At 40.6% G+C, this 26,429-nt stretch overlaps 1 protein-coding gene across 6 annotated transcripts in view; it reads right to left on the reverse strand.

The window, feature by feature from the left end:
• Positions 1-26,429, reverse strand: part of LOC133546053 (phospholipid-transporting ATPase IA-like) — a 441,030-nt gene that overhangs the window by 95,833 nt on the left and 318,768 nt on the right. For all 6 annotated transcript variants that reach the window (XR_009804972.1, XM_061891880.1, XM_061891879.1 and 3 more), the window contains one exon: positions 20,413-20,523. Coding sequence is in view for 5 of the 6 variants with exons in the window: in XM_061891880.1 (XP_061747864.1) it covers positions 20,413-20,523 (111 nt within the window). In the remaining variant the exon portion in view is untranslated. The remainder of the gene's footprint in view (positions 1-20,412; positions 20,524-26,429) is intronic.

The following is a 26,429-nucleotide window of genomic DNA, read 5'->3' on the forward strand; positions in this document are numbered from 1 at the left end:
ACGAGTGTGTTTGTGCTAATTACATTTTTAATCGTCAACTGCTGCTGACTTTGTTGGCTGTGCTATTGTTTTACTGACCTCTGTTATTCAACCCCAAAGTTTGACCCCCGTAACGGCGAGGGACTTGAAATTTCTCACACGAGCTGCCATCGAGCAAAATGTTTTAGCCGAGGCCCCAGCGGGAATCGTTCATTTTTGGGGAATGAGACTATCATTCAGAATGTTTATGTACAAACCCCAAAACCAGTTAAGTTGGCACGTTGTGTAAATGGTAAATAAAAACAGAATACAATGATTTGCACAACATTTTCAACCTATACTCAATTGAATAGACTGCAAAGACAAGATACTTATAGTTTGAACTGGAAAACATTATTTTTTGCAAATGTTGGCACATTTGGAATTTGATGCCTGCAACATGTTTCAAAAAAGTTGCCACAAGTGGTAAAAAAGACTGAGAAAGTTGAGGCATGCTCATCAAACACTTATGTGGAACATCCCACAGGTGATCAGGCTAATTGGGAACAGGTGGCTGCCATGATTGGGTATAAAAGCAGCTTCCATGAAATGCTCAGTCATTCACAAACAAGGATAGGGCGAGGGTCACCACAAATGCGTGAGAAAATTGTCCAACAGTTTAGGAACAACATTTCTCAACAAGCTATTGCAAGGAATTTAGGGATTTCACCATCTAAGGTCTGTAATATCATCAAAAGGTACAGATAATCTGGAGAAGTCACTGCATGTAACATTGAATGCCCGTGATCTTGGATCCCTCAGGCAGTACTGCATTAAAAACAGACATCAATGTGTAAATGATATCACCACATGGGCTCAGGAAAACCACTGTCAGTAGTTACTGAATTTAGAAGTTACCAGTTTGTCGCTACATCTGTAAGTGCAAGTAAAAGGTACTATGTAAAGCGAAAGCCATTTATCAACAACACCCAGAAACGCCGTCGGCTTTGCTGGGCCCGGGCTCATCTAAGATGGACTGATGCAAAGGGTTCTGTGGTGACCTCCGGAACAAAAAGGAAAAGAACCATCCGGATTGTAAAGCATCTATGATGGTATGGGTGTGTATTAGTGCCCAAGGCAAGGGTTATTTACACATCTGTGAAGGTACCATTAATGCTGAAAGGTACATACAGGTTTTGGAGCAACATGAGTTGCCATCCAAACAACGTTATCATGAATGCCCCTGCTTATTTCAGCAAGACAATGCCAAGCCACGTGTTACAACAGCGTGGCTTCATAGTAAAAGAGTGCGGGGACTATACTGGCCTGCCTGTAGTCAGGACCTGTTTCCCATTGAACATTTGTGGCGCAATATGAAGCCTAAAATACCACAACTGAGACCCCGGACTGTTGGACAACTTAAGCTGTACATCAAGCAAGAATGGGAAAGAATTCCCCCTGAAAAGCTTATAAAATTGGTCTCCTCAGTTCCCAAACGTTTAGTGAGTGTTGTTAAAAGGAAAGGCCATGTTACACAGGGGTAAAAAAAGCCCCAGTGCCAACTTTTTTGCAATGTTATGCTGCCATTAAATTCTAATTTCATTATTATTTGCAAAAACAAATTAAATTTCTCAGTTGGAACATTCAATATCTCGTCTTTGCAGTCTATTCAATTGAATATAAGTTGAAAAGGATTTGCAAATCATTGTATTCTGTTTTTATTTACAAATTACACAATGTGCCAACTTCACTGGTTTTGGGTTTTGTAATACAAACGCTTTGTAGGGCCCAACCAAAGAAACAACAAGCAGCCTAATGGCAAAGACTGCTTCCTGGCTATGGCAACACAACATTGTCCATACACAATTGCCATCTATCATCTGGCAATTGCAACAGCTTGCAAATATTACTATGTAGTACTTGCAAATGAGACTCAGAAGTTGATACCGTTGAGTAAAGGCATCAATTACCAGGTGCCGGAAATTGATACCGTATTGGTTGAAATATACAGTCGTGACATCACATGGACAAAGATAAGACCTTCTGGAGCTAAGTTCTGTGGTCAGATGAAAAAAGAAATTGAGCTGTTTGGCCAAAATACCCAGAAAAGGTGAGGCCTTTAATCCCAGGAACACCAACCTGGGCACAACATTCCTACCGTCAAGCATGGTAGTGGTAGTATTGTGCTCTGGGCCTGTGTTGATGCCAATGGAACTGCTGCTTTTCAGAGAGTAAATGGGACAGTGAACAAGTTGGATTATTTCCAAATTCTTCAGGACACCCTAAAATCATCAAAGATTACCAAGTAATACTTGCAAATGGGACTCAGAAATAGATACCATAGAGTACCGGTATTGATTACCGGGAATTGATACCATATTGGTTGAAATTCACAGTCGTGACATCACATGGATAAAGATAAGACCTTCTGGAGGAAAGTTCTGTGGTCAGATGAAACAAGGAATTGAGCTGTTTGGCCAAAATACCCAGAAAAGGTGATGCCTTTAATCCCAGGCACAACACACCTACCGTCAATCATGGTGGTGGTAGTAATATGCTTTGGGTCTGTTTTAGTGCAAATGGAACTGGTGCTTTACAGAGAGTAAACGGGACAATGAAAAAGGAGGATTACCTCCAAATTCTTAGGGACAACCTAAAATCAATAACTTACAAATGAGACTCAGAAGTTGATACTGTTGAGTACCGGCATCGATTACCAGGTACCAGGAATTGGCACCATATTGGTGGAAATATAAAGGGTGCGAGGTTGGTTAATCACAGCAGTACGCGTTTGGGTGAGTAGCAGAAGACGTTGCGAAGAAGAAACGAGTGGGCAGGTCAAACTTCTGAATTAATTACCGCAGCGCTCAATGAGGCTGAGGCCTATTTATTGTTGTGCTAAGTTCGAGAAGACTCCCATTCAGAGTTCTCACTAACTGCTTCTGTGAGAGTGTTTTGGCCCGGTCTTCAGGGTCCCCTCAATGCGTCCTCGGTCTCTCTCCCCCTTGAGGGACGGATGCATTGATTTGCTCATTAAGGGGAAGATTTTTTTTCCACTCCGCCGAGGGGTGTGGCTGGCTTCTCTCCCCCCCAGTGCACATCTTGAAAAAAAAACTGAGCCCAGGACGGGTCGGGGGAGCGGGCCGAGGCGATTAGAATACTTTGCATATTCAGCAAACGAAAAAATCATCGATTGTACAGCCTGGAGTCTGGAAGGGCTTGACGTTTGTCCCCGAACAATGCGGGGCTTTAAGCTCGGCATTGCAGGACTGCTAATAGAATCCCCGCAACAAAGCCGCCATTGAGCAAAAGAAGCGGCTGATAAACATGCTGCAAAAATGAACGCGGTCATGTAACGGCCTCATAAATGCCACTTGTCCATCAGCGGGCTCCAAAGCAAAGTGTCAATCAAACAGAAGCAGTCGGCAGGATTGGCTCGTCCGGCGAAGTTGCTATGGTTTCCCTTTCAATGGGATTGAATCGAGCTCCCCTTTCACCGCGCTCCTTTGGGTTAACTGCGGCACTTGTTCCGAAAGTGGGAATTGTGCCGGAGGAACCACTTCAACTATCAATATAATGGCACGGTTATACAGCCCTGCGATGAGATAGCGACTTGTCCAGGGTGTACCCCGCCTTCCGCCCGAACGCAGCCGAGATAGGCTCCAGTAAAGGGACAAGCGGTAGAAAAATGGATGGATGGATGTTCTCACACTGTGGGGATAAATATGCCGGGACATCAATAAATATTTAAGGTAAACAAACACTTCAAGTGATGAATAGAAATGGAGAATGTCCAAGTTTTGTGTAGTTACAGTGGGGCAAAAAAGTATTTAGTCAGCCACCGATTGTGCAAGTTCTCCCGCTTAAAATGATGACTGAGGTCTGTAATTTCCATCATAGGTACACTTCAACTGTGAGAGACAGAATGTGAAAAAAAAATCCTGGAATTCACATTGGAGGAATTTTAAAGAATTTATTTGTAAATTATGGTGGAAAATAAGTATTTGGTCAAAAACAAAAATTCAACTCAATACTTTGTTATATAACCTTTGTTGGCAATAACAGAGGTCAAACGATTACTATAGGTCTTTACCAGGTTTGCACACACAGTAGCTGGTATTTTGGCCCATTCTTCTATTCAGATCTTCTCGAGAGCAGTGATGTTTTGGGGCTGTCGACGAGCAACACGGACTTTCAACTAGCTCCACAGATTTTCTATGGGGTTGAGGTCTGGAGACTGGCAAGGCCACTCCAGGACTTTCAAATGCTTCTTACGGAGCCACTCCTTCGTTGCCCGGGCAGTGTGTTTGGGACCATTGTCATGCTGGGAGACCCAGCCACGTTTCGTCTTCAAAGCTCTCACTGATGGAAGGAGGTTTTGGCTCAAAATCTCACGATACATGGCCCCATTCATTCTTTCCTTAACACGGATCAATCGTCCTGTCCCCTTAGCAGAAAAACAGCCCCGAAGCATGATGTTTCCACCCCCATGCTTCACAGTAGGTTTGGTGCTCTTGGGATGTAACTCAGTATTCTTCTTCCTCCAAACACGACGAGATGAGTTTATACCAAAAAGTTGTATTTTGGTTTAATCTGACCAAATGATATTCTCCCAATCCTCTGCTGTATCATCCATGTGCTCTCTGGCAAACTTCAGACGGGCCTGGACATGCACTGGCTTAAGCAGGGGGACACGTCTGGCACTGCAGGATTTGATTCCCTGTCGGCGTAGTGTGTTGCTGTTGGTAACCTTTGTTACTTTGGTCCCAGCTCTCTGCAGGTCATTCACCAGATCCCTCCGTGTGGTTCTGGGATTTTTGCTCACCGTTCTCATGATCATTTTGACCCCACGGGATGAGATCTTGCGTGGAGCACCAGATCGAGGGAGATTATCAGTGGTCTTGTATGTCTTCCATTTTCTGATAATTGCTCCCACAGTTGATTTTTTTCACACCAAGCTGGTTGCCTATTGTAGATTCACTCTTCCCAGTCTGGCGCAGGTCTACAATTATTTTCCTGGTGTCCTTCGACAGCTCTTTGGTCTTGGCCATAGTGGAGTTTGGAGTCTGACTGTTTGAGGCTGTGGACAGGTGTCTTTTATACAGATAACGAGTTCAAACAGGTAACGAGTGGAGGACAGAAGAGCTTCTTAAAGAAGAAGTTACAGGTCTGTGAGAGCCAGAGATCTTCCTTGTTTGAAGTGACCAAATACCTTTTTTCCCGCCATAATTTACAAATAAATTCTTTAAAATTCCTACAGTGTAAATTCCTGGATTTTTTTTCACATTTGAAGTGTACCTATGATGAAAATTACAGACCTCTGTCATTATTTTAAGCGAGAGAACTCGCACAATCGGGAGCTGACTAAATACTTTTTTGCCCCACTGTATAAATAATTATAATAATTATCAGTTGTCAAAACAGTACAATAATGTGCTTTCACTGCCATCTAGAGTCTACTTTTAAATCTGCGGTACAAAACGATTTATTTACGGTAAAAAAACATCAGTTTTTGTTGCAATCCTGTTTTTTTTGTGTGGTTCAGGTTAAAACCTTGATAACAACTTCCTAAAATCACAAGTTGATTCAATGTTATTGAAAAAAAAAAGTTACGCTCCAAACATCACAACCGTTGCCCAACTTCAGGCATTTTCGGCCACAACAATCCAAACAACGTCCTGCAGGGGCTGGCCCCAGCACCCCCCCGCCACCCCAAAAGGGACAATGGGTAGAAAAATGGATGGATGGGTTATACAGCCAAGGAAAATGCGCGGGGGACAGAAAGAGAACTGACACCGGAAAATGTCCAGAGCCACGCAACCAATCGCCCGGCACAGATGAACTGCCGGAAAAGGAAAGTGAGAGCAAACGGAGCAAACCATGACTGATGATGTACTGATGATTTGTTGCTGTTACATCAAGGCCCTGTAGGTGGCGGTAACAAGCACTCCAATAAGTGAAGTGAAGTGAATTATATTTATATAGCGCTTTTCTCTAGTGACTCAAAGCGCTTTACATAGTGAAACCCAATATCTAAGTTACATTTAAATCAGTGTGGGTGGCACTGGGGGCAGGTGGGTAAAGTGTCTTGCCCAAGGACACAACGGCAGTGACTAGGATGGCGGAAGTGGGAATCGAACCTGCAACCCCCAAGTTGCTGGCACGGCCACTCTACCAACCGAGCTATACCGCCCCCGTAGTCGCAACGTGTCCAAAAAAAACATTTTTGTAAAATGCAAAAACAATACTAAAAACACACCAAACATGCTTTGCCTATTCAAAAGTTCAAAAGTTTACATACACTTGTAAAGAACATAATGTCATGGCTGTCTTGAGTTTCCAATCATTTCTACAACTCTTATTTTTTTGTGATAGAGTGATTGGAGCACATGTTGGTCACAGAAAACATTCATAAAATTTGGTTCATTTATGAATTTATTATGGCAATACGTTTGGAGGAGAAAGGGTGATACGTTTAATCCTCGGAACACCAAACCTACTGTCAAGCATGGTGGTGGTGGTATTATGCAATGGAACTGGTGCTTTAAATGGGACAATGAAAACGGAGGATTACCCCAAATTCTTCAGGACAAAAAAAAACATTCATGAAGTTTGGTTCGTTTATGAATTTATTATGGGTCTACTGAAAATGTGAGCAAATCTGCTGGGTCAAAAGTATACATACAGCAATGTTAATATTTGCTTACATGTCCCTTGGCAAGTTTCACTGCAATAAGGCGCTTTTGGTAGCCATCCACAAGCTTCTGGTTGAATTTTTGACCACTCCTCTTGACAAAAATTGGTGCAGTTCAGCTAAATGTGTTGGTTTTCTGACATGGACTTGTTTCTTCAGCATTGTCCATGTGTTTAAGTCAGGCCATTCTAAAATCTTAATTCTAGCCTGATTTAGCCATTCCTTTACCTTTTTTGACGTGTTTGAAGTTATTGTCCTGTTGGAACACCCATCTGCGCCCAAGACCATACTTGCAAACACTCCCGAATTTCGCAGCCGAGTGTGAAGCGACCGGGATGAGAATCAGCACCTCCAAGTCCGTGGTTTTCGCCCGGAAAAGGGTGGAGTGCCATCTCCGGGTTGGTGAGGAGACCCTGCCCCAAGTGGAGTTCAAGTACCTCGGAGTCTTGTTCAAGAGTGGATCGTGAGATCGACAGGCGGCGTCTTCAGTAATGCGGACGCTGTATCGATCCGTTGAGGTGAAGAAGGAGCTGAGCCGGAAGGCAAAGCTCTCAATTTACCGCTCGATCTACGTTCCCATCCTCACCTATGAGCTTTGGGTTATGACCGAAAGGACTAGATCACGGGTACAAGCGGCCGAAATGAGTTTCCTTCTCCCTTAGAGATAGGGTGAGAAGCTCTGCCATCCGGGAGGAACTCAAAGTAAAGCCGCTGCTCCTTCACATGGAGAGGAGCCAGATGAGGTGGTTCGGGCATCTGGTCAGGATGCCACCCGAACGCCTTCCTAGGGAGAAGTTTAGGGCACGTCCAACCGGGAGGAGGCCACGGGGAAGACCCAGGACACGTTGGGAAGACTATGTCTCTCGGCTGGCCTGGGAACACCTCGGGATCCCCCGGGAGGAGCTGGATGAAGTGGCTGGGGAGAGGGAAGTCTTTGCTTCCCTGCTTAGGCTGTTGCCCCCGCCACCCGACCTCGGATAAGCGGAAGAAGATAAATGGATGGACTCCCAAATTTCAGTGCCTCTCCCAAAAATCTCCTGGGACAACCATTCTCCCGAATTTCTCCCGATTTCCAGCCGGACCTGAGTGAGGACAGCCTGTCGTCACGTCCACTTTTCCTCCTTATAAACAACATGCCGGCCGAGTCACGTTATAACATCTACGGCTTTTGGAACTCAGTGCACACACAACAAGAAAGAGAACATTATATATGTCTCCGTTATCCATAGGTCTATCTATAGCCCATAAAGTAGGCAGGCACGGAGCTATTTCTCAGCGTGGGTTTATTCCAGCCGGCACGTTAATACACAGACACACAACATCCGGATTCCCATCATGCATTGCTTCAAAACTATGGCAAGTAGTAATGTCCAAAAAAAGATAGTGACAGAGAATAGAACGAGGATAAATGATAAATGGGTTGTACTTGTATAGGGCTTTTCTACCTTCAAGGTACTCAAAGCGCTTTGACACTACTTCCACATTTACCCATTCACACACACATTCACACACTGATGGAGGGAGCTGCCATGCAAGGCGCCAACCAGCACCCATCAGGAGCAAGGGTGAAGTGTCTTGCTCAGGACACAACGGACGTGATGAGGTTGGTACTAGGTGGGAATTGAATCAAGGACCCTCGGGTTGCGCATGGCCACTCTCCCACAGCGCCACGCAGTCCCTGTTAGGATGGACAATTTAACCCTAAACTCACTCCTTTCCTGCAAATTAAATTTCCCAGATGCTGCCCATACCTATGCTCCTTCAAAGGCTATATATATTATATATATATATATATATATATATATATATATATATATATATATATATATATACAAGAAATACTTGAATTTCAGTGAATTCTAGCTATAAATATACTCCTCCCACCTCAACCCCTCCAATCTCCCGAATTCGGAGGTCTCAAGGTTGGCAAGTATTCGCAAGACCCAACCTCCGGGCTGATGATTTTAGGTTGTTCCGAAGAATTTGGAGGTAATCCTCCTTTTTCATTGTCCCATTTAGTGTCTATGTAAAGTACCAGCTCTATTGGCAGCAAAACAGGCCCAGAGCATAATACTACCACCACCATGCTTGACGGTAGGTATGGTGTTCCTGGGATTAAAGGCCTCACCTTTTATCCTCCAAACATATTGCTGGGTATTGTGGCCAAACAGCTCAATTTTTGTTTTATCTGACCACAGAACTTTCCTCCAGAAGGTCTTATCTTTGTCCATTTGATCAGGAGCAAACTTTAGACAAGCATTAAGGTGTCACTTCTGGTTCTCAAGGTTGGCAAGTATGCCCAAGACCCAACATCCGGGCTGATGATTTTAGGTTGTCCTGGAGAATTTGGAGGTAATCCTCCTTTTTCATTGTCCCATTTAGTGTCTCTGTAAAGCACCAGTTCCATTGGCAGCAAAACAGGCCCAGAGCATAATACTACCACCACCATGCTTGACGGTAGGGATGGTGTCCTGGGATTAAAGACCTCACCTTTTCTCCTCCAAACATATTGCTGGGTATTGTGGCCCTAACAGCTCAATTTTTGTTCCATCTGACCACAGAACTTTCCTCCAGAAGGTCTTATCTTTGTCCATGTAATCAGGAGTAAGCCTTAAGGTGTCACTTCTGGTGCAAGGGCTTCATTCCTGCAAGGTAACCTCTCAGTCCTTGGCAATGCAAAACATGCTTGACCGTGGACACTGACACCTGTGTTCCAGCAGCATCCAACTCTTTGCAGACCTGCTTTTTGGTGGTTCTCAGTTGACTCTTGATCATCCTTTTCAGGAGTTGGGCTTGGCCCTTTTGTTCCAGTGAAAGGAACTTTGAATGCTCCAGGATACCAAAACATTTTGGACAATTCCATGCTCCCAACCTAGTGGGAACAGTTTGTAGCAGACCCCTTCCTCTTCCAACATGACTGTGCACCAGTGCACAAAGCAAGGTCCATAAAGACGTGGATGACAAAGTCTGGTGTGAATGAACTTGACTGGCCTGCACAGAGTCCTGACCTGCACCTTTGGGATGAATTAGAATGGAGACAGAGTCAGGCCTTCTTGACCTCACCAATGCGCTTTTGGAAGAATGGTGGAAAATTCCTATAAACACACTTCGCAACCTTGTGGACAGCCTTCCCAGAATAGTTGAAGCTGTAATAGCTGCAAAAGGTGGACCCACATCATATTGAACCCTCTGGGATAGGAACTTTAAGTTCATATGTGAGTCAAAGCAGGTGGCCAAATACTTTTGGCAATATAGTGCCTTATAAAAGATCATAAAAATCCTTATCAGAGTTCCACAGCCTGTGAGAGACAAAGCTAAAAACCGCTACACAACGGAGCCCCTGTGTTAGATTTCAGGCTTGAACAAAGTCTCCTATTTCTTTCAGGTGCAGAGGAGCGTGGAGGTACATTTGAGGCAACAAAAGGAGCGCCACCGCGACAAGACAGACCCCGGGGACAACCGGCGACACACAAAAAGTGTCTTTGAAGGGCCGAGCGCCGGCGTTTTAAAGATACATTGCAGCTCTGAGCCGGGGAGAACGCGCAAATAATCCGTAGAGGAATTTCTGACCGAGATTCGATTGTGGTCTGTGGTCTGGTCGCAGCGTCGTGGTTCATTTACGGAGGCGGGGGGGCGAGTGTAAAAGGAGAAAGACGGACAGAGGAGGTGGGATTCAAAAAGCATTTACATGAGCTTAGAAGAAGGAAGCACAAGTAGGAAAAGCAGTTTCCATGTATAATTCGTGTATTAGAAGTCTTCCCACTTTGCCACACTAGAAGTGAGCAAACGCTGCAAGATCTCAGGTTAGCAGCCATCCAAGGATGCTTTTTCTTTGGCTTTTTTCGACATATTTATCGATTATTATGTGATCTGATATAAAGGGTCCTATTGGTTTTAATGTTTGGTTAAGTTATTTTCACACTTGTATAGCAGTTGAAATGAGTGAAAATTATACTTAAAAACATTGCCTGCACGGGTAATAAATGTAGGACCCTGGAATTAATTATTTTGGGAAAAAATTGGAGGTTACACAGGATTCGTTTTTTGATAAACAGGAAATAAAATGTAATGCGGACATTGTACCGATCCGTTGTGAAGAATGAGCTGAGCCGGAAGGCAAAGCTCTCAATTTACCGGTCGATCTACGTTCCCATCCTCACCTATGGTCATGAGCTTTGGGTCATGACCGAAAGGATAAGATCACGGGTACAAGCGGCCGAAATTAGTTTCCTTCTCCCTTACAGATAGGGTGAGAAGCTCTGCCATCCGGGAGGAACTCAAAGTAAAGCCGCTGCTCCTTCACATCGAGAAGAGCCGGATGAGGTGGTTCGGGCATCTGGTCAGGATGGCACCCGAACGCCTCCCTAGGGAGGTGTTTAGAGCACGTCCAATCGGTAGGAGGGCCACGTGGAAGACCCAGGACACGTTGGGAAGACTATGTCTCCCGGCTGGCCTGGGAACGCCTCGGGATCCCCCGGGAAGAGCTAGACGAAGTGGCTGGGGAGAGTAAAGTCTGGGTTTCCCTGCTTAGGCTGTTGCCCCCGCGACCCGACCTCGGATAAGCGGAATAAGATGGATGGATGGAAATAAAATGTTATGACGGAAACTTAGAAAAAGCGGTAGACAATGGATGGATGGATAGTCTAAACAAAAAAAAAAATCAAAATGATTATTTTGCCATCTAGGAGCGCCTCAAAAATCGAACATCTTGCAGACGGACTCAAAAAAAGTGACTGTGGAGGATAGTTTATGAAAAATGTGCACCAAAGCATATCCATTACATATCATCTAGAGCACAGGGAAGCGTTTTAGGTCCCCTTCAAACAGTCCCTTTTGTGTAATAGGAACCTTTAAACAACGGCGCACATCTACTGTACTGATGAAATGTGTTCATGCAGCACACTGGACTCACTGGATGGAGGCTTAGGAAAATAAATGATACCTTCTGCACTCCACGTCTACTTTGTGTGCTTTTTGACATAACCAGTCTTGTACGGAAGAAAGTAAGTGTACTCTAAAAAATAAGAGTTGTAGAAATAATTGGAAACTCAAGACAGCCTCGACATTATGTCCTTTACACGTGTATGTAAACTTTTGACCACGATTGTAAATTGAAGGTTTGCCAAATGTGATCGTTTTGTACTTCTTTCTTCAATATCCACGGAATATAAACTGAAATGCATGAGTTGGCGGGCAACGCACAGCAGACCTCTCACTGATTACAAGTTCAAAGCTGCAGCAGGAATGGGAGGTTTAAGTGTGGACTATCGGCACGTGCTTTATCAGCTGCGGCGCTCCTGTGTTTTGATCTCGCTTGTCAAGTGTCGGCGCCCGCTTTTTGCGTCTCCGTCCTCCCACGCGAACGGATATTTAAGCTCACCGACATGAAATGTTTGAGCAGGGGATGGATTCCATGCTTCCTGGAGTCCATTTTTCTTTCATCTGACATCACATGGACAAAGATAAGGCCTTCTGGAGGAAAGTTCTGTGGTCAGATGAAACAAAAATCTAGACCACAATGGGAGACTGGGGCTTTCTGCTCCGCTGCTCCCAGTCTGTGGAACGCACTCCCTGACCACCTGAGGGCACCTCAGACTGTGGATACTTTTAAAAAAGGCTTAAAACCCCATCTTTTTAAAAAAGCCTTTCTGTAGACATGCATGCTGGTTGTAGCTTTTGGGCTGTTTCTAGTTTTATATTCTATTTATTTTTATTATTACAATTGTTTACACTGTGGCACTTTGAGGTTGTTTGCTCAACGTAAAGTGATTTTTACAAATAAAATCTATTATTAAAAATGGAGCTGTTTGGGGCGGCATAGCTCGGTTGGTAGAGTGGCCGTGCCAGCAACTTGAGGGTTGCAGGTTCGATTCCCGGTTGTGCCATCCTAGTCACTGCCGTTGTGTCCTTGGGCAAGACACTTTACCCACCTGCTCCCAGTGCCACCCACACTGGTTTAAATGTAACTTAGATATTAGGTGTCACTATGTAAAGCGCTTTGTGTCACTTGAGAAAAGTGCTATATAAATATACTTCACTTACCCAGCAATATGCTTGGAGGAGAAAAAGTGAGTGTCCTGATCCGCCACTTGGATCATTTCCGTTTTGTATCTCATCTTGTTAGTATTTGACTTCCTTAGTTCCTGGTGGCACTTCCTGTTTTGTTCTGTTGTCATAGTTACATATTAGTGTCACCCACGTCTTGTTTTTTTACGCGCACCCCTTTTTGTAGCCTGCCTTTTCCGTTACTCGCTTTCGCATTCTAGGTTCTGTTCCCTGCAACAGGTGACAACGCTGTTTCCCAATTGTGGTGAAAATCTATTTCTTGTACTTGTTAGCTTCCACACTATGTTTTTTTGTTTGTTCCCTAGCTCACATGCTAGCACTTTTAGTTCTTTATAGCTGCCATGCTAGTTCTGTTTGTTTTGTCTTTAGTGGCTTGTGCAAGTGTTTCTGTTCTTAGTCGGTTTTATAGTATAAATGAATTATTATTTCTTACCTTCACGCTGTGTCCAGTCCGCCTGCATAATAGAGAGAACGAGCCCACACCACGATGCCAGCAAACTGTCACAGTGAGGCTTTTAATCACAGGAACACCAACCTACCGTCAAGCATGGTGGTGGTAGTATTAAGTTCTGGGCCTGTTTTGCCCAGCAGATTTGCTCACATTTTCCCATAATAAAATCACAAAAGAACCAAAACTTCATGAATGTTTTTTGTGACCAACAAGTATGAGCTCCAATCACTCTAACACAAAAAAATAAGAGTTGTAGAAATGATTGGAAACTCAATACAGCCATGACATTATGTTCTTTACAAGTGTATGTAAACTATTGACCACGACTGTATATATACCACACTATTTGTATTACATATAGTATACTATTGGTGTAATATATATTACACTATTTGTATTATATATGCTACTGTATTGTTCGGACTATAAGTCGCAGTTTTTTTCATAGTTTGGCTGGGGGTGCGACATATACTCCGGAACGACTTGTGTGAAATTATTAACACATTACCGTAAAATATCAAATATTATTTATCTCATGCGCAGAAGAGACAAAGAAAATGTCAGCAATCGTCACACACAAGTCAACCAAAAAAAATTCAGCGGGGGAGGGTCATGGCAGAAGTGCATTGTGGGTCATGACTGCGGGGCAGGGCACACCAGAGCCGGGCCCAAAATGGAGGCGTGGACAGCGAGCGGCGAGTGCCAGCAGCGACGCTGCAATTGAGATCAGGTGCGGGGGTCGCGCACCTGTACACTATAAATGAATCTCCTCTCGCTGTATAAAAGGGTATCAGCAGCACCAGAGGCGGAAGAGGAACGAGAGGAGCGAGAGACACGAGAGCCAGAAGACGCGACGCATGCAACGCGGAAGAGAGCGAGAGCAAGAGGCAGGCGACGCGGGCGACTGAAAAGTTACCAGAAAAAGATTTTCTTTATTGAAAAATAAAGAAGTCTACACCTGCTCAAGTAATGTCCTTCCTTGATGGTCCTGGGAACCCACGCGACGGCATGAGTCTGTCACAGAATGCTAACTGCTGTATGCTACTGCTGTAGCTATTAAAGTGGATAATTTCATCGTTGGCGGTAACTTATAAAAACTGAGAAGGGCTGAACAAAAATGGCACCGACAAGGAAATCATGTACTGCAGATTACAAGCTGGACGTAGTGAAATATGCAGCAGAAAACGACAAAAGTTTTTTAGAAGCGACATCGAGGAAGAAGATTTCATCGGATTTATCGATTAGGAGTGACAGATTGTTTGGTAAACGTATAGCATGTTCTATATGTTATAGTTATTTGAATGACTCTTACCATAATATGTTACGTTAACATACCAGGCACCTTCTCAGTTGGTTATTTATGCATCATATAACGTACACTTATTCAGCCTGTTCACTATTCTTTATTTATTTTAAATTGCCTTTCAAATGTCTATTCTTGGTGTTCGATCTTATCAAATAAATTTCCACAAAAAATGCGACTTATACTCCTTCTTTATTATGCATTTTCGGCCGGTGCGACTTATACTCCGGAGCGATTTATAATCCGAAAAATACGACACACTATTTGTATTGCTATAAACTACACTATTTGTATTATATATACTACATTATAGTATATATAGTATAGATCAGGGGTCACCAGCGCGGTGCCCGCGGGCACCAGGTAGCCCGTAAGGACCAGATGAGTAGCCCGCTGGCCTGTTCTAAAAATAGCTCAAATAGCAGCACTTACCAGTGAGCTGCCTCTATTTTTTAAATTTGATTTATTTACTTGCAAGCTGGTCTCGCTTTGCTCGACATTTTTAATTCCAAGACAAAACTCAAATAGAATTCGAAAATCCAAGAAAATATTTTAAAGACTTGGTCTTCGCTTGTTTAAATAAATTATTTATTTTTTTACTTTGTTTCTTATAACTTTCAGAAAGACAATTTTAGAGAGAAAATACAACCTTAAAAATGATTTTAGGATTTTTAAACACATATACCTTTTTACCGTTTAAATCCTTCCTCTTCTTTCCTGACAATTTAAATCAATGTTCAAGTAAATTTATTTTTTATTGTAAAGAATAATAAATACATTTTAATTTAATTCTTCATTTTAGCTTCTGTTTTTTCAAAGAAGAATATTTGTGAAATATTTTTTCAAACTAATGATTAAAATTCAGAAAAAATATTCTGACAAATCTAGAAAATCTGTAGAATGTTGGAAATATAGCTTGGTTCAATTTGTTTTATATTCTAACAAAATGTAGATTGGATTTTAACCTATTTAAAACATCCATCCATCCATCCAAAACATATCATCAAAATTGTAAAATTAATCCTAATCAGGAAAAATGATTGATGATGTTCTATAAATAATTTTTTTAATTTTTTCAAAAAGATTCCAATTAGCTAGTTTTTCCTCTTCATTTCTTTCGGTTGAATTTTAAATTTTAAAGAGTCGAAATTGAAGATAAACTATGTTTCAAAATTCCATTTTTTTTTGTGTTTTCTCCTCTTTTAAACCGTTCATTTAAGTGTTTTTTTTACCATTAATTCTCTACAAAAAATCTTCCGTAAAAGGAAAAAAAATGTACGACGGAATGACAGACAGAAATACCCATTTTTTTTATGTATATAGATTTATTTATTAAAGGTAAATTAAGCAAATTGGCTATTTCTGGCAATTTATTTAAGTGTGTATCAAACTGGTAGCCCTTCGCATTAATCAGTACCCAAGAAGTAGCTCTTGGTTTCAAAAATGTTGGTGACCCCTGGTATAGACATTATGTTCTTTACAAGTGTATGTAAACTTTTGACTACGACTGCACTTTGTGTCTTTCCCCTATTTTCCCTTCCAAGTATCTGAAACCACTAAAATGGCCACATACAAAGATTTAAAAGCCATTAATCAGCCTGACTCGCAAGAGTGTCGTCAGCTTTCCCGTCGGTTCTGTGTGCGTTTTTCTCGGTTGTGTCTTTTTTTTGTGCAGCAGTGTTGATCCTGGGCATGTGTGCACTCCCTCGGCAGTAACACAAACACAAAAAGGTCGACTCATGTCGTCAGGCAGCGTGGAAACACTTGCACGCTTGTTTTGGCTGGACCACACCAATGTCCGTTTTAATTGCCGTTTGTTTGTTTGGTCGAAGGATTACACAAAATAACTCGGTTTTGTTTTGTAACGGTTAGACCGGGGTTCTTTAGCGCCGCCCTAGTAGATCCCTGCAATGTATGAAAATAAAAAAAGATGGGGAAAAAATATATTTTTTGTTTTAATATGGTCTCTGTAGAAGGAAAAACATGACACAAACCTTCCTAGTTGTTAGAAATCCCAGTGTTTACATTAAACATGCTTCACTGATGAGTAATTGACGAGTTTTTCTGACTCATTTCGTTGGTCCTTGAACTCACCATTGTTTCTTTATATGTATAACTTTCTCCGACTCTGCCACAGAAAGACGTATTTTATGCCACTCCTTTGTTGCCTCATTTTGTTCACCAAACGTTTTATGCTATGCGGCGAATGCACAAAGGTGCGCTTTGTTGATGTTATTGACTTGTGTGGAGTGCTAATGAGGCCTATTTGGTCAGTGCAAGACTGCAAGCTAATTGATGCTAACATGCTAAATAGGCTAGCTGTATGTACGTATTACATCATTTGGCCTCGCTTGTAGGTATATTTGAACTCAATTTCATTTGCTTATGTCCTTTGTGTATTTAATTTATATTTGCATGTGTCATGACGTATCTGTACGTAATATTGGCTGCATTTCTGATAGTTGTGTGCCATGTTGTTCCAGACCACAGCAAACGATACCCAGCTTGCAAAAATTGTAATAAATGCATTAGTAGAAGACAGTCTGTCGTTTTCTTTAACTTGGACACACACACATCTATATACCTCTGGTCATTCCAAGTCAGTCATTTGTACAAAAAGTGCACTTTAATTTAGTGTTGTTTGGATATGTCATCTTAGTGACATCATGCACAAAAGTGCAATCATAGCTCGTTTTAATATGTCTCTGACAATCTTGCACTTTCTGTTTTGGAAATGACATGAATGTTTGTGCCACTGCTTGATAACTGTTTAATAAATACAGTTTGGGTCAATTGACTTAGTTGTAATTTCCCTCTCTGCATGAAAGTTTAAAATGAGCATATATTATTGCAGTATGAAGAAAAATGTTTTAATGTAGACACATAGAATCATCACACTGCTGTGATTATATGCATCAAGTGTTCATTTAAGGCAAAGGCAAAACATGGAGATATATATCTATGTTTGACAGATCAACTTAATGTGTATTATATTTATCCGTGACAGCATTTTTGTGGTAAATTGTGAGGTGTTTGTTAAAATCATGGTTGTTTAGACAAATGATGACAGATGTGAACAAGAGCATGTCTTGTCTTTGTGTGATGATGTAAACGAGGTGTGGTTGTATTGTATATTAAGTATGTCATCAATCAATGAAGTGAAGTGAATTATATTTATATAGCGCTTTTTCTCAAGTGACTCAAAGCGCTTTACAAAGTGAAACCCAATATCTAATTTTTACATATAAACCAGTGTGGGTGGCACTGGGAGCAGGTGGGTAAAGTGTCTTGCCCAAGGACACAATGGCAGTGACTAGGATGGCGGAAGCGGGAATCGAACCTGCAACCCTCAAGTTGCTGACACGGCCGCTCTACCAACTGAGCTATACCGCCCCAATCAATGGTTATTTATATAGCCCTAAATCACAAGTGTCTCAACGACGACATCCGCGGTACAGAGCCCACATAAGGGCAAGGAAAAACTCACCCCAGTGGAACGTCGATGAGAATGACTATGAGAAACCTCTAGGGGAGACCGAAATCAATGGATGTCGAGGGATGTGTGCTATGGCTATGAGTTGTTTTTTTCCCTTGGCCTCAGTCTGGACCCCCTCTCCAGGTGCCCATGCTTAGACCGATTTTTTTATTTTATTTTAATTCACTTTTTTTTCTACATTCTCCCCACTTGTTCACCTGTATATCACCTTTTTTGTAAGGGGCGCTGGAAATTTGCAGACCCGTCAGCGGTCCTGTTCTGTCTCCCTGTAATGTTTGTCTGATCTTGAATGGGATTGTGCTGAAAATTTTAATTTCCCCGCGGGGATCAATAAAGTACGTCTGATTCTGATTCTGGTATGTGTCCATGAACGTGTATATCACTTTTCTTAATTTGAATACATGCTATGGTATGATTTTATTGCATGATTTTTGCACCCCTTTCATTTAGATAGCCAGGGACTGCAGATGGAAATGAGCTATAATCTGGTACGGAACATATCTGTCTTTGAGCTTAATGTTTCTGTGCATTGTCCCTTCAAATAAAGACAAAACTAAACTCATATCGTAAATCGTGACATGGCCTAAAAATATTGAGATATCAATACAAACCCCGTTTCCATATGAGATGGGAAATTGTGTTAGATGTAAATATAAACGCAATACAATGATTTGCAAACCATTTTCAACCCATATTCAGTTAAATATACTACAAAAACAACATATTTGATGTTCATACTGATAAACATTTTTTTTTTGCAAATAACTTTAGAATTTGATGCAGCAACACGTGACAAAGAAGTTAGGAAAGGTGGCAATAAATACTGATAAGAGTTGAGGAATGCTCATCAAACACTTATTTGGAATATCCCACAGGTGTGCAGGCTAATTGGCAACAGGTGGGTGTCATGATTGGGTATAAAAACAGCTTCCCAAAAAATGCTCAGTCTTTCACAAGAAAGGATGGGGCGAGGTACACCCCTTTGTCCACAACTGCCTGAGCAAATTGTCAAACAGTTTAAGAAAAACTTTTCTCAAAGTGCAATTGCAAGAAATTTAGGGATTTCAACATCTACGGTCCATAATATCATCAAAAGGTTCAGAGAATCTGGAGAAATCACTCCACGTAAGCGACATGGCCGGAAACCAGCATTCGATCCCTCAGACAGGACTGTATCAAAAACCAACATCAATCTCTAAAGGATACCACCACATGGGCTCAGGAACACTTCAGGATACCACTGTCACTAAATACAGTTTGTCGCTACATCTGTAAGTGCAAGTGAAAGCTCTACTATGCAAAGCGAAAGCCATTTATCAACAACATCCGGAAACACAGCTGGCTTCTCTGGGGCCGAGATCATCTAAGATGGACTAATGCAAAGTGGAAAAGTTTTCTGTGGTCTGACAAGTCCACATTTGAAATTGTTTTTGGAAATATTCGACATTTTGTCATCCGGACCAAAGGGGAAGCGAACCATCCAGACTGTTATCAAGGCAAAGTTCAAAAGCCAGCATCTGTGATGGTATGGGGGTGCATTAGTGCCCAAGGCATGGGTAACTTACACATCTGTGAAGGCACCATTAATGCTGAAAGGTACATACAGGATTTGGAACAACATATGCTGCCATCTAAGCGCCGTCTTTTTCATGAACGCCCCTGCTTATTTCAGCAAGACAAAGCCAAGCCACATTCAGCACGAGTTACAACACTGTGGCTTCGTAAAAAAAATTGTGAAGGTGCTTTCCTGGCCCGCCAGCAGTCCAGACCTGTCTTCTATCGAAAACGTGTGGCGCATTATGAAGCGTAAAATACGACAGCGGAGACCCCGGACTGTTGAACAACTGAAGCTCTACATAAAACAAGAATTGGAAAGAACTCCACTTTGAAAGCTTCAACAATTAGTTTTCTCAGTTCCCAAACGTTTATTGAGTGTTTTTAAAAGAAAAGGTGATGTAACACACTGGTGAACATGCCCTTTCCAAACTACTTTGGCACGTGTCCATGAAATTCTAAGTTAATTATTTGCACAAAAAAAAAAAAAAGTTTATGAGTCTGAACATCAAATATATTGTCTTTGTAGTGCATTCAAAGGAAAAGGATTTGCAAATCCCAACTCATATAGAAACGGGGTTTGTAAACTCATATCGAGTATCGTGACATGGCCTAAAAATAAAAGGCCATATTGCCTAGCCCTATATGTGAGTCAAGGCAGGTGGCCAAATACTTTGGCAATATGTACTTGTTCATAAACGACCATAGGGTCAAATAACTCTACAATTTCCTTTCCACTTTCTCATGCACTTCAAACCCTTATTAAGGTTCAATTTTCCATTAAAAAAAACGTTGAAAATGAGGAAACAACAGGCTGTTTCTAATTATCACCTGCTTCCGGCGATAATGAGAGCGTTAATCAAGTCTGCCTGATGCGGCGAGCTACTTACCTCGATGATGTAAAGCACAATGTTTTTGTAGAAGCAGTAGAGGATACATTTGGCCACGCGGTTGTAATTCCATGCTCCGTGGACGAGCAGCAGGTTCTTCAAGTATTTGAACTGCGTAAAGAAAAATGGCCACAGTCAAACTCAACAGATGGATTTGAGGAAGAAACATCGGGAACTGGAGACGAGGAGAATAATAACGACCCTGATGAGTATTTGGCGAGTTTGTCTGACTCATTTCGTTGGTCCTGATGAGTATTTGGCGAGTTTGTCTGACTCATTTCGTTGGTCCTTGAACTCACCATTGTTTGTTTACATGTACAACTTTCTCCGACCCTGCCACAGAAAGACGTCTTTTAAGCCACTCCTCCGTTGTCTCATTTTCCAATCCGATCCACTTTATTTATATAGCACATTTAAACAACAAAATGTTTCCAAAGAGCTGCACAACAATATTAAAAACAACATTCAAATACTATCCTGAGCTCCACCAATGACTGAATAACCCCCCCCCCAAAAAAAAAAAACATTTAAAACGAATATAAAATAAATATGATAAAAAATGATTTCAAAGGTGAAACCAATTAAAACAGTAAATAGAAATAGAAATTTTGAAACACAGAGGACCACACAACTCATGTAGTGTTAAAAGCCAGAGAATAAAAATGGGACTTAAGACGAGACTTACAACACTACACTGTGGGAGCAGTTCGAATATGGAGGGGCAGAGTGTTCCAGAGCTTAGGGCCTACCACAGAGAAGGCCCAGTCTCCCCTGGTTTGAAGTCTGGTCTTGGGCACCACGGGCTGGAGCTGGCTCTCGGTTTTGTCCACCAAACGTTTTATGCTGTGCGGCAAATGTACAAAGTTGCGCTTTGTTAATGTTATTTACTCGCGCGGAGTGCTAATCAGGCATATTTGGTCAGTGCAAGACTGCAAGCTAATTGTTGCAAACATGCTTAATAGGCTAGCTGCATGTACATATTGCATCATTATGCCTCGTTTGTAGGTATATTTGAGCTCATTTAATTGCCTTTGCTTATGTCCTCTGTGTATTTAATTTATGTTTGCATGTGTCATGACATATCTGTATGTAATATTGGCTGCATTTTTGATAGTTGTTTGTACGCCATGTTGTTCCAGACTACAGCAAACCATACCCAGCATGCAAAGATTGTAATGAATCCATTCGAAGAAGAAAACCTGTCGTTTTCTTTAACTTGGACACACACATCTATACCTTTAGTCATTTCCAGGAGTTATCTCACCCTCTGAGAAGTTTTACTAACGTTTTCCAATATTGTAAAAATGTGTAGAATAATTACAAAATTTCGGACACAGCTCATGTAGACACTTGCATCATGTGTTGCCTTCATTATAACACTTACATAAGGCTTTTCATTTTTTTGCAGCTCCAGACAGATTTGCGCTTCAAACCCTGATTAAAGTTCAAAGTTTTCATTGAAAACGTTGAAAATGAGAAACGAGAAAAAACAAGCCATCACGGGGGCTCAGAAAGTTCAACGTGGTCGTTACATGACTGTAGAAGGATCCTTCTACAAGCACGCCTGTGGCGAGTGCTCAATTGCTGCTGGCTGATAAATGTGATTATTCTGGAACGGTTTTGACTTTGCTCTCCGAGCGACTGAAGAAGTCCGTTTGTACAAAGTTTACATTGCATCCTTCAGCTGTCTGACCAAGTGGAAGTACTACAAGGCTTAAAACCATGGCTTTTCAGAATAAAAACAGACTGGTGGGTTGTCTGTTAAATTTAAAGTAGTCACGCACACACTAGGGGTGGTGAAATTGAAATTACCCTCTGCATTGGACCCATCCCCTTGTGATGAGGTGAGGGGAGCAGTGAGCAGCAGCGGTGCTCGGGAATCATTTTTGGTGATTTAACCCCCAATTCCAACCCTTGATGCTGAGGTAATGGATCCCATTTTTATAGTCTTTGGTATGACTCGGCCGGGGTTTGAACTCACGACCTACCGATCTAACCACTGAGCAGGTCAAAAGGTGGATTATGATGAATTGTTCATGTACCATACCATACCAACTTTAAATTTATAAAGCCCTTTAAAAACAACCACAGTTGAGGAACAAAGGGCTGTACCCCACAAATAACAAGAGGCAAAAAACAACAACATTTAAAACAGAAGTAAAATACACATTAAAAAGCAAATACAAATTGCCCTAAGAAATATTTGTTGGATAAAAAGCAGTTAAAATGTTAAAAAAAAGTTAAAAACAGTTTAAAGCCTCATGCTGTGTTAAAAGCCAGTGAATAAAATAGGTTTTAAGACAGTAAATGTAAAGTGGAAGATACAAACATCCCATTAGTCTTCACCCCAGTGAGAGCAGACATTGTACAGTAAGGGATTATTTTTTATGTCGATAGTGTTGTGATCCGCTGCCCGGATCTTATCGTGTTCTGGTTTTGTTCCGTTGTTTTGTTATTCTGCTAGAGTTTGCCTTGGTTCCTGTTTGTTCTGTTAAAATAGTCCCGCATTAGTGTCACCTGCCTCTTGTTTTTGACTCTCACCTGTTTGTAATTACTCTCCTTATTCAAGCCTGCCTTTTTCGTTGACTCGTCCTCGCTTCCTAGTTTTTGTTCCATGCAACAAGTGACGACGCTCATTCCCGACTCTGGTAAACATGTTTTGTTCTTGCTAGCCTCCACGCTATGCTTTTGTAGCTCTCCTGCTAGCTCTTTGCTTTGTCTTTTTGTGCCTAGTGCAAGTTTTTCTGTTCTTAGTCCGTTTTTAGTGTTAATAAAGCAGCATTTCTTACCTTACGCTGTGTCCGAGCCCCGAACTGCATCATGAGAGCACTCACCCGCATCACCACGATGCCAGCGAACCGTGACAGATAGATTGAATATATTGTTTAGCACTTAGCAATACTGCTACTCGATACTTAGTTAAATGTTCATGTAAAGGGGACGATATAAACAGCCCATCAGTCTTTATCCCAGGGAGAGCAGACATTGTACAGTAGGGGATTGTTTTATTATGTTGATAGTTTGAATATCTTGTTTAGCACTTAGCAATACTGCTACTTAATGCTTAGTGTTTCATTCAAGCTGCATCTGTTTGGCACACAGATTCTAAAACGTGTAGATCATAGGCTCAAACTATGTAAATATTACATGTTATTATGAATGTGACTACATTACATAAATACAGATGGATGTTTTTTTTTTAGCGCGCTCTATAGGGCGGGAATAGAGAGACTCTTATAGTTTCCATTGTTTGCTGACTTTTGCTAGCGTTTATTTACGAGTTAGAATCCATAAAAAATAAAAATGTGTGTTCTTGTCTTACATTAGGATTGTGACTGATAGGCAACATTCCCAAAAAATGTGTAGTCCCCCTATAAGACCCACCTATTTAATCTACTTGTTATTTTACATTCATTAATTTCATTAGTATTTTTTAATTCATTAGTATTTTGTCAACATGACTGCAGGTCGTGAAACAGGTCATTTTTTTGGGATGATTTCTTGAAAAGGAGTGCTAGAGAGGGGCCAAGCGGCAGACTGTGGGTAAGTTGGTCAATTTCGACATCCAACAGACACCATTTTTTTTTTAACCTGCTTGAGGATTAAGATGAAATGTTCATGTAAAGGGGAAGATATAAACATCCCATCAGTTTTTATCTCAATGAGAGCAGACAAAGTACAGTAAGGGATTGTTTTATTATGTTGATAGTCTGAATATCATGTTTAGCATTTAGCAATACTGCTACTTGATGCTTAGTGAAATGTTCATGTAAAGGAGAAGATATAAACATCCCATCAGTCTTTATCCCAGTGAGAGCAGACATTGTACAGTAAGGGGTTGTTTTATTATGTTGATAGTTTGAATATCTTGTTTAGCACTTAGCAATACTGCTACTTGGTGCTTAGTGTTTCATTCAAGCTGCATCTGGGCGGACACTAACCACAGGGCCACTAAGCAAGCTACTAAGCATGACTTTTTAGGGATGTCCCAATAAAAGATTTTAGCCTCCGATCCCAATTGGATTTTTTGGCCTCAGATTCGATCCAATTTGAAGTCCTGATCCGATACTTAGAAAAAAAAAATATTTTTTACTATTTATTTTACTTGTTGGGGGAAATATTTGTGGTTCTAGCGTTGTTGCTTTTTAAATGCGCTGTAGCACTTTGAGTTTTTTTGTTTAATTTAAAGTGCTTTTACAAATAAAATATATTATTATTATTATGACTTAGAAAATAGATGACAAAAATGACATTTTTGTACTAAGTAACTGGAGTGAACACCATAACACATTTTTATAAAGCTGAGCTTATTAAATGTAGAATTTGTTGGTATTTAATTTAGATGAGATGTTCCTGTGTGGTATTGAATGATACGTACAATTTTCTTTCCAGAATAAAACGACTGATACACAACAACGAAACCAAAGCAAAAACTACTATTGGCTCCTTTTTAAACCATTTAGGTTTTGTCCGAAACGCCTTCCTGTATCCAAAGACTTACTCTCTGAGTTTGTAAACAATAACAAAAACACACACAAAGGATTTTGTACTAATAAAAACAAGAAAACAAAAATATATCGATCTAATCACTACTAGTATCGCTTATATACTGATACTATACTAGGGTACAACATTCACTTTCAAAGTGTGCACTGCAACACGTCCAAATCTATACCACACACAAAATCAAATCCCATGAGAACTCTACACTGCAAGAACTGAAATTTAAGTAAGATTAAATATCTCAAATAAGGATGATATTTGCTTATTTTCTGTCTGATGAGATAATTCTTTTCACTAAGCAGATTTTATGTTAGTGTTCTACTTGTTTTGAGCCGAATTTTCTTGTTATATTGGCAGATAATTTTGCCAAGTTCAAATAAAATCCCCCTATTTTTTTTCTTGTTTTCTAACACTTACTTTTTACAGTGTAGACAAAATAAACACAATTTATTCTGTAAGATTTTGAAACTCAAGACAGCCATGACATTATGCTCTTTACAAGTGTATGTAAACTTTTGACCACGACTGTACATACATACATATGTACAGTATATATACACAGACACACACATATGTATATGTATGTGTATATATATATATATGTATGTGTATATGTATGTGTATGTATATATAAATGTATATATGCATATATGTAGATATATATATATATATATATATATATATACTGTATATATATATATAAATAGATGTGTATGTGTGTGTATATATATATATATATATATATATATATATATATATATATATATATATATATATATATATATATATATATTTGGGGTGTAACGGTACACAAATATTTCGGTTCAGTACGTACCTTGGTTTAGAGGTCACGGTTCGGTTCATTTTCGGTACAGTAAGAAAACAACAAAATATAAATTTGTTGGTTATTTATTTACCAAATTTGCAAAATCTTCCACCAAAAATATTTTTCTTAGTGGAATATTTGATGTAAATTCATAATAAAATTGATTTTGTTTCAATATTATAGAATAGAATAAAAAGTACTTTATTGATCCCTGGGGGAAATTCAGCACCACAGTTCGCTCACAATAGACAAGAATAATAATAAATAATATAATATATATAATATATAAATAATATACATTTATTCAACATGTACTCTACATATGTTTATGTTTTGAGCAATGACAGTTTGAAAGAAAAAAAAAAACAGCTTTGCTTCACTAGTCAACATTGCAACTTTTTTTCGGAAATTTTGCTTATCCTTCACAATCAAGACAAGAACGCACGTCTTTTTCTTTTTTTTTCAGGATTCTAAAGACGATAAAAAACGCTTGCAAAAATGCATTTAATGTGAGTCACCATTGTAGCCTTTCAAAGCCCTCTATAAAAAACCCTTCAAAACCCTCCATCAAAAATGTAATATACACTGACCGTAAATGAGAACAATCTCTATGTGAGACCAGAATAAATAGTGAAAAACTGCTAGCACTAGGCAGCTGACAAGGCGCATCTTTGGGATTCATCTATTC

Source organism: Nerophis ophidion, linkage group LG29 (genome assembly GCF_033978795.1).
Source record: "Nerophis ophidion isolate RoL-2023_Sa linkage group LG29, RoL_Noph_v1.0, whole genome shotgun sequence".
In the NCBI taxonomy this organism is placed as follows: Eukaryota; Metazoa; Chordata; class Actinopteri; order Syngnathiformes; family Syngnathidae; genus Nerophis; species Nerophis ophidion.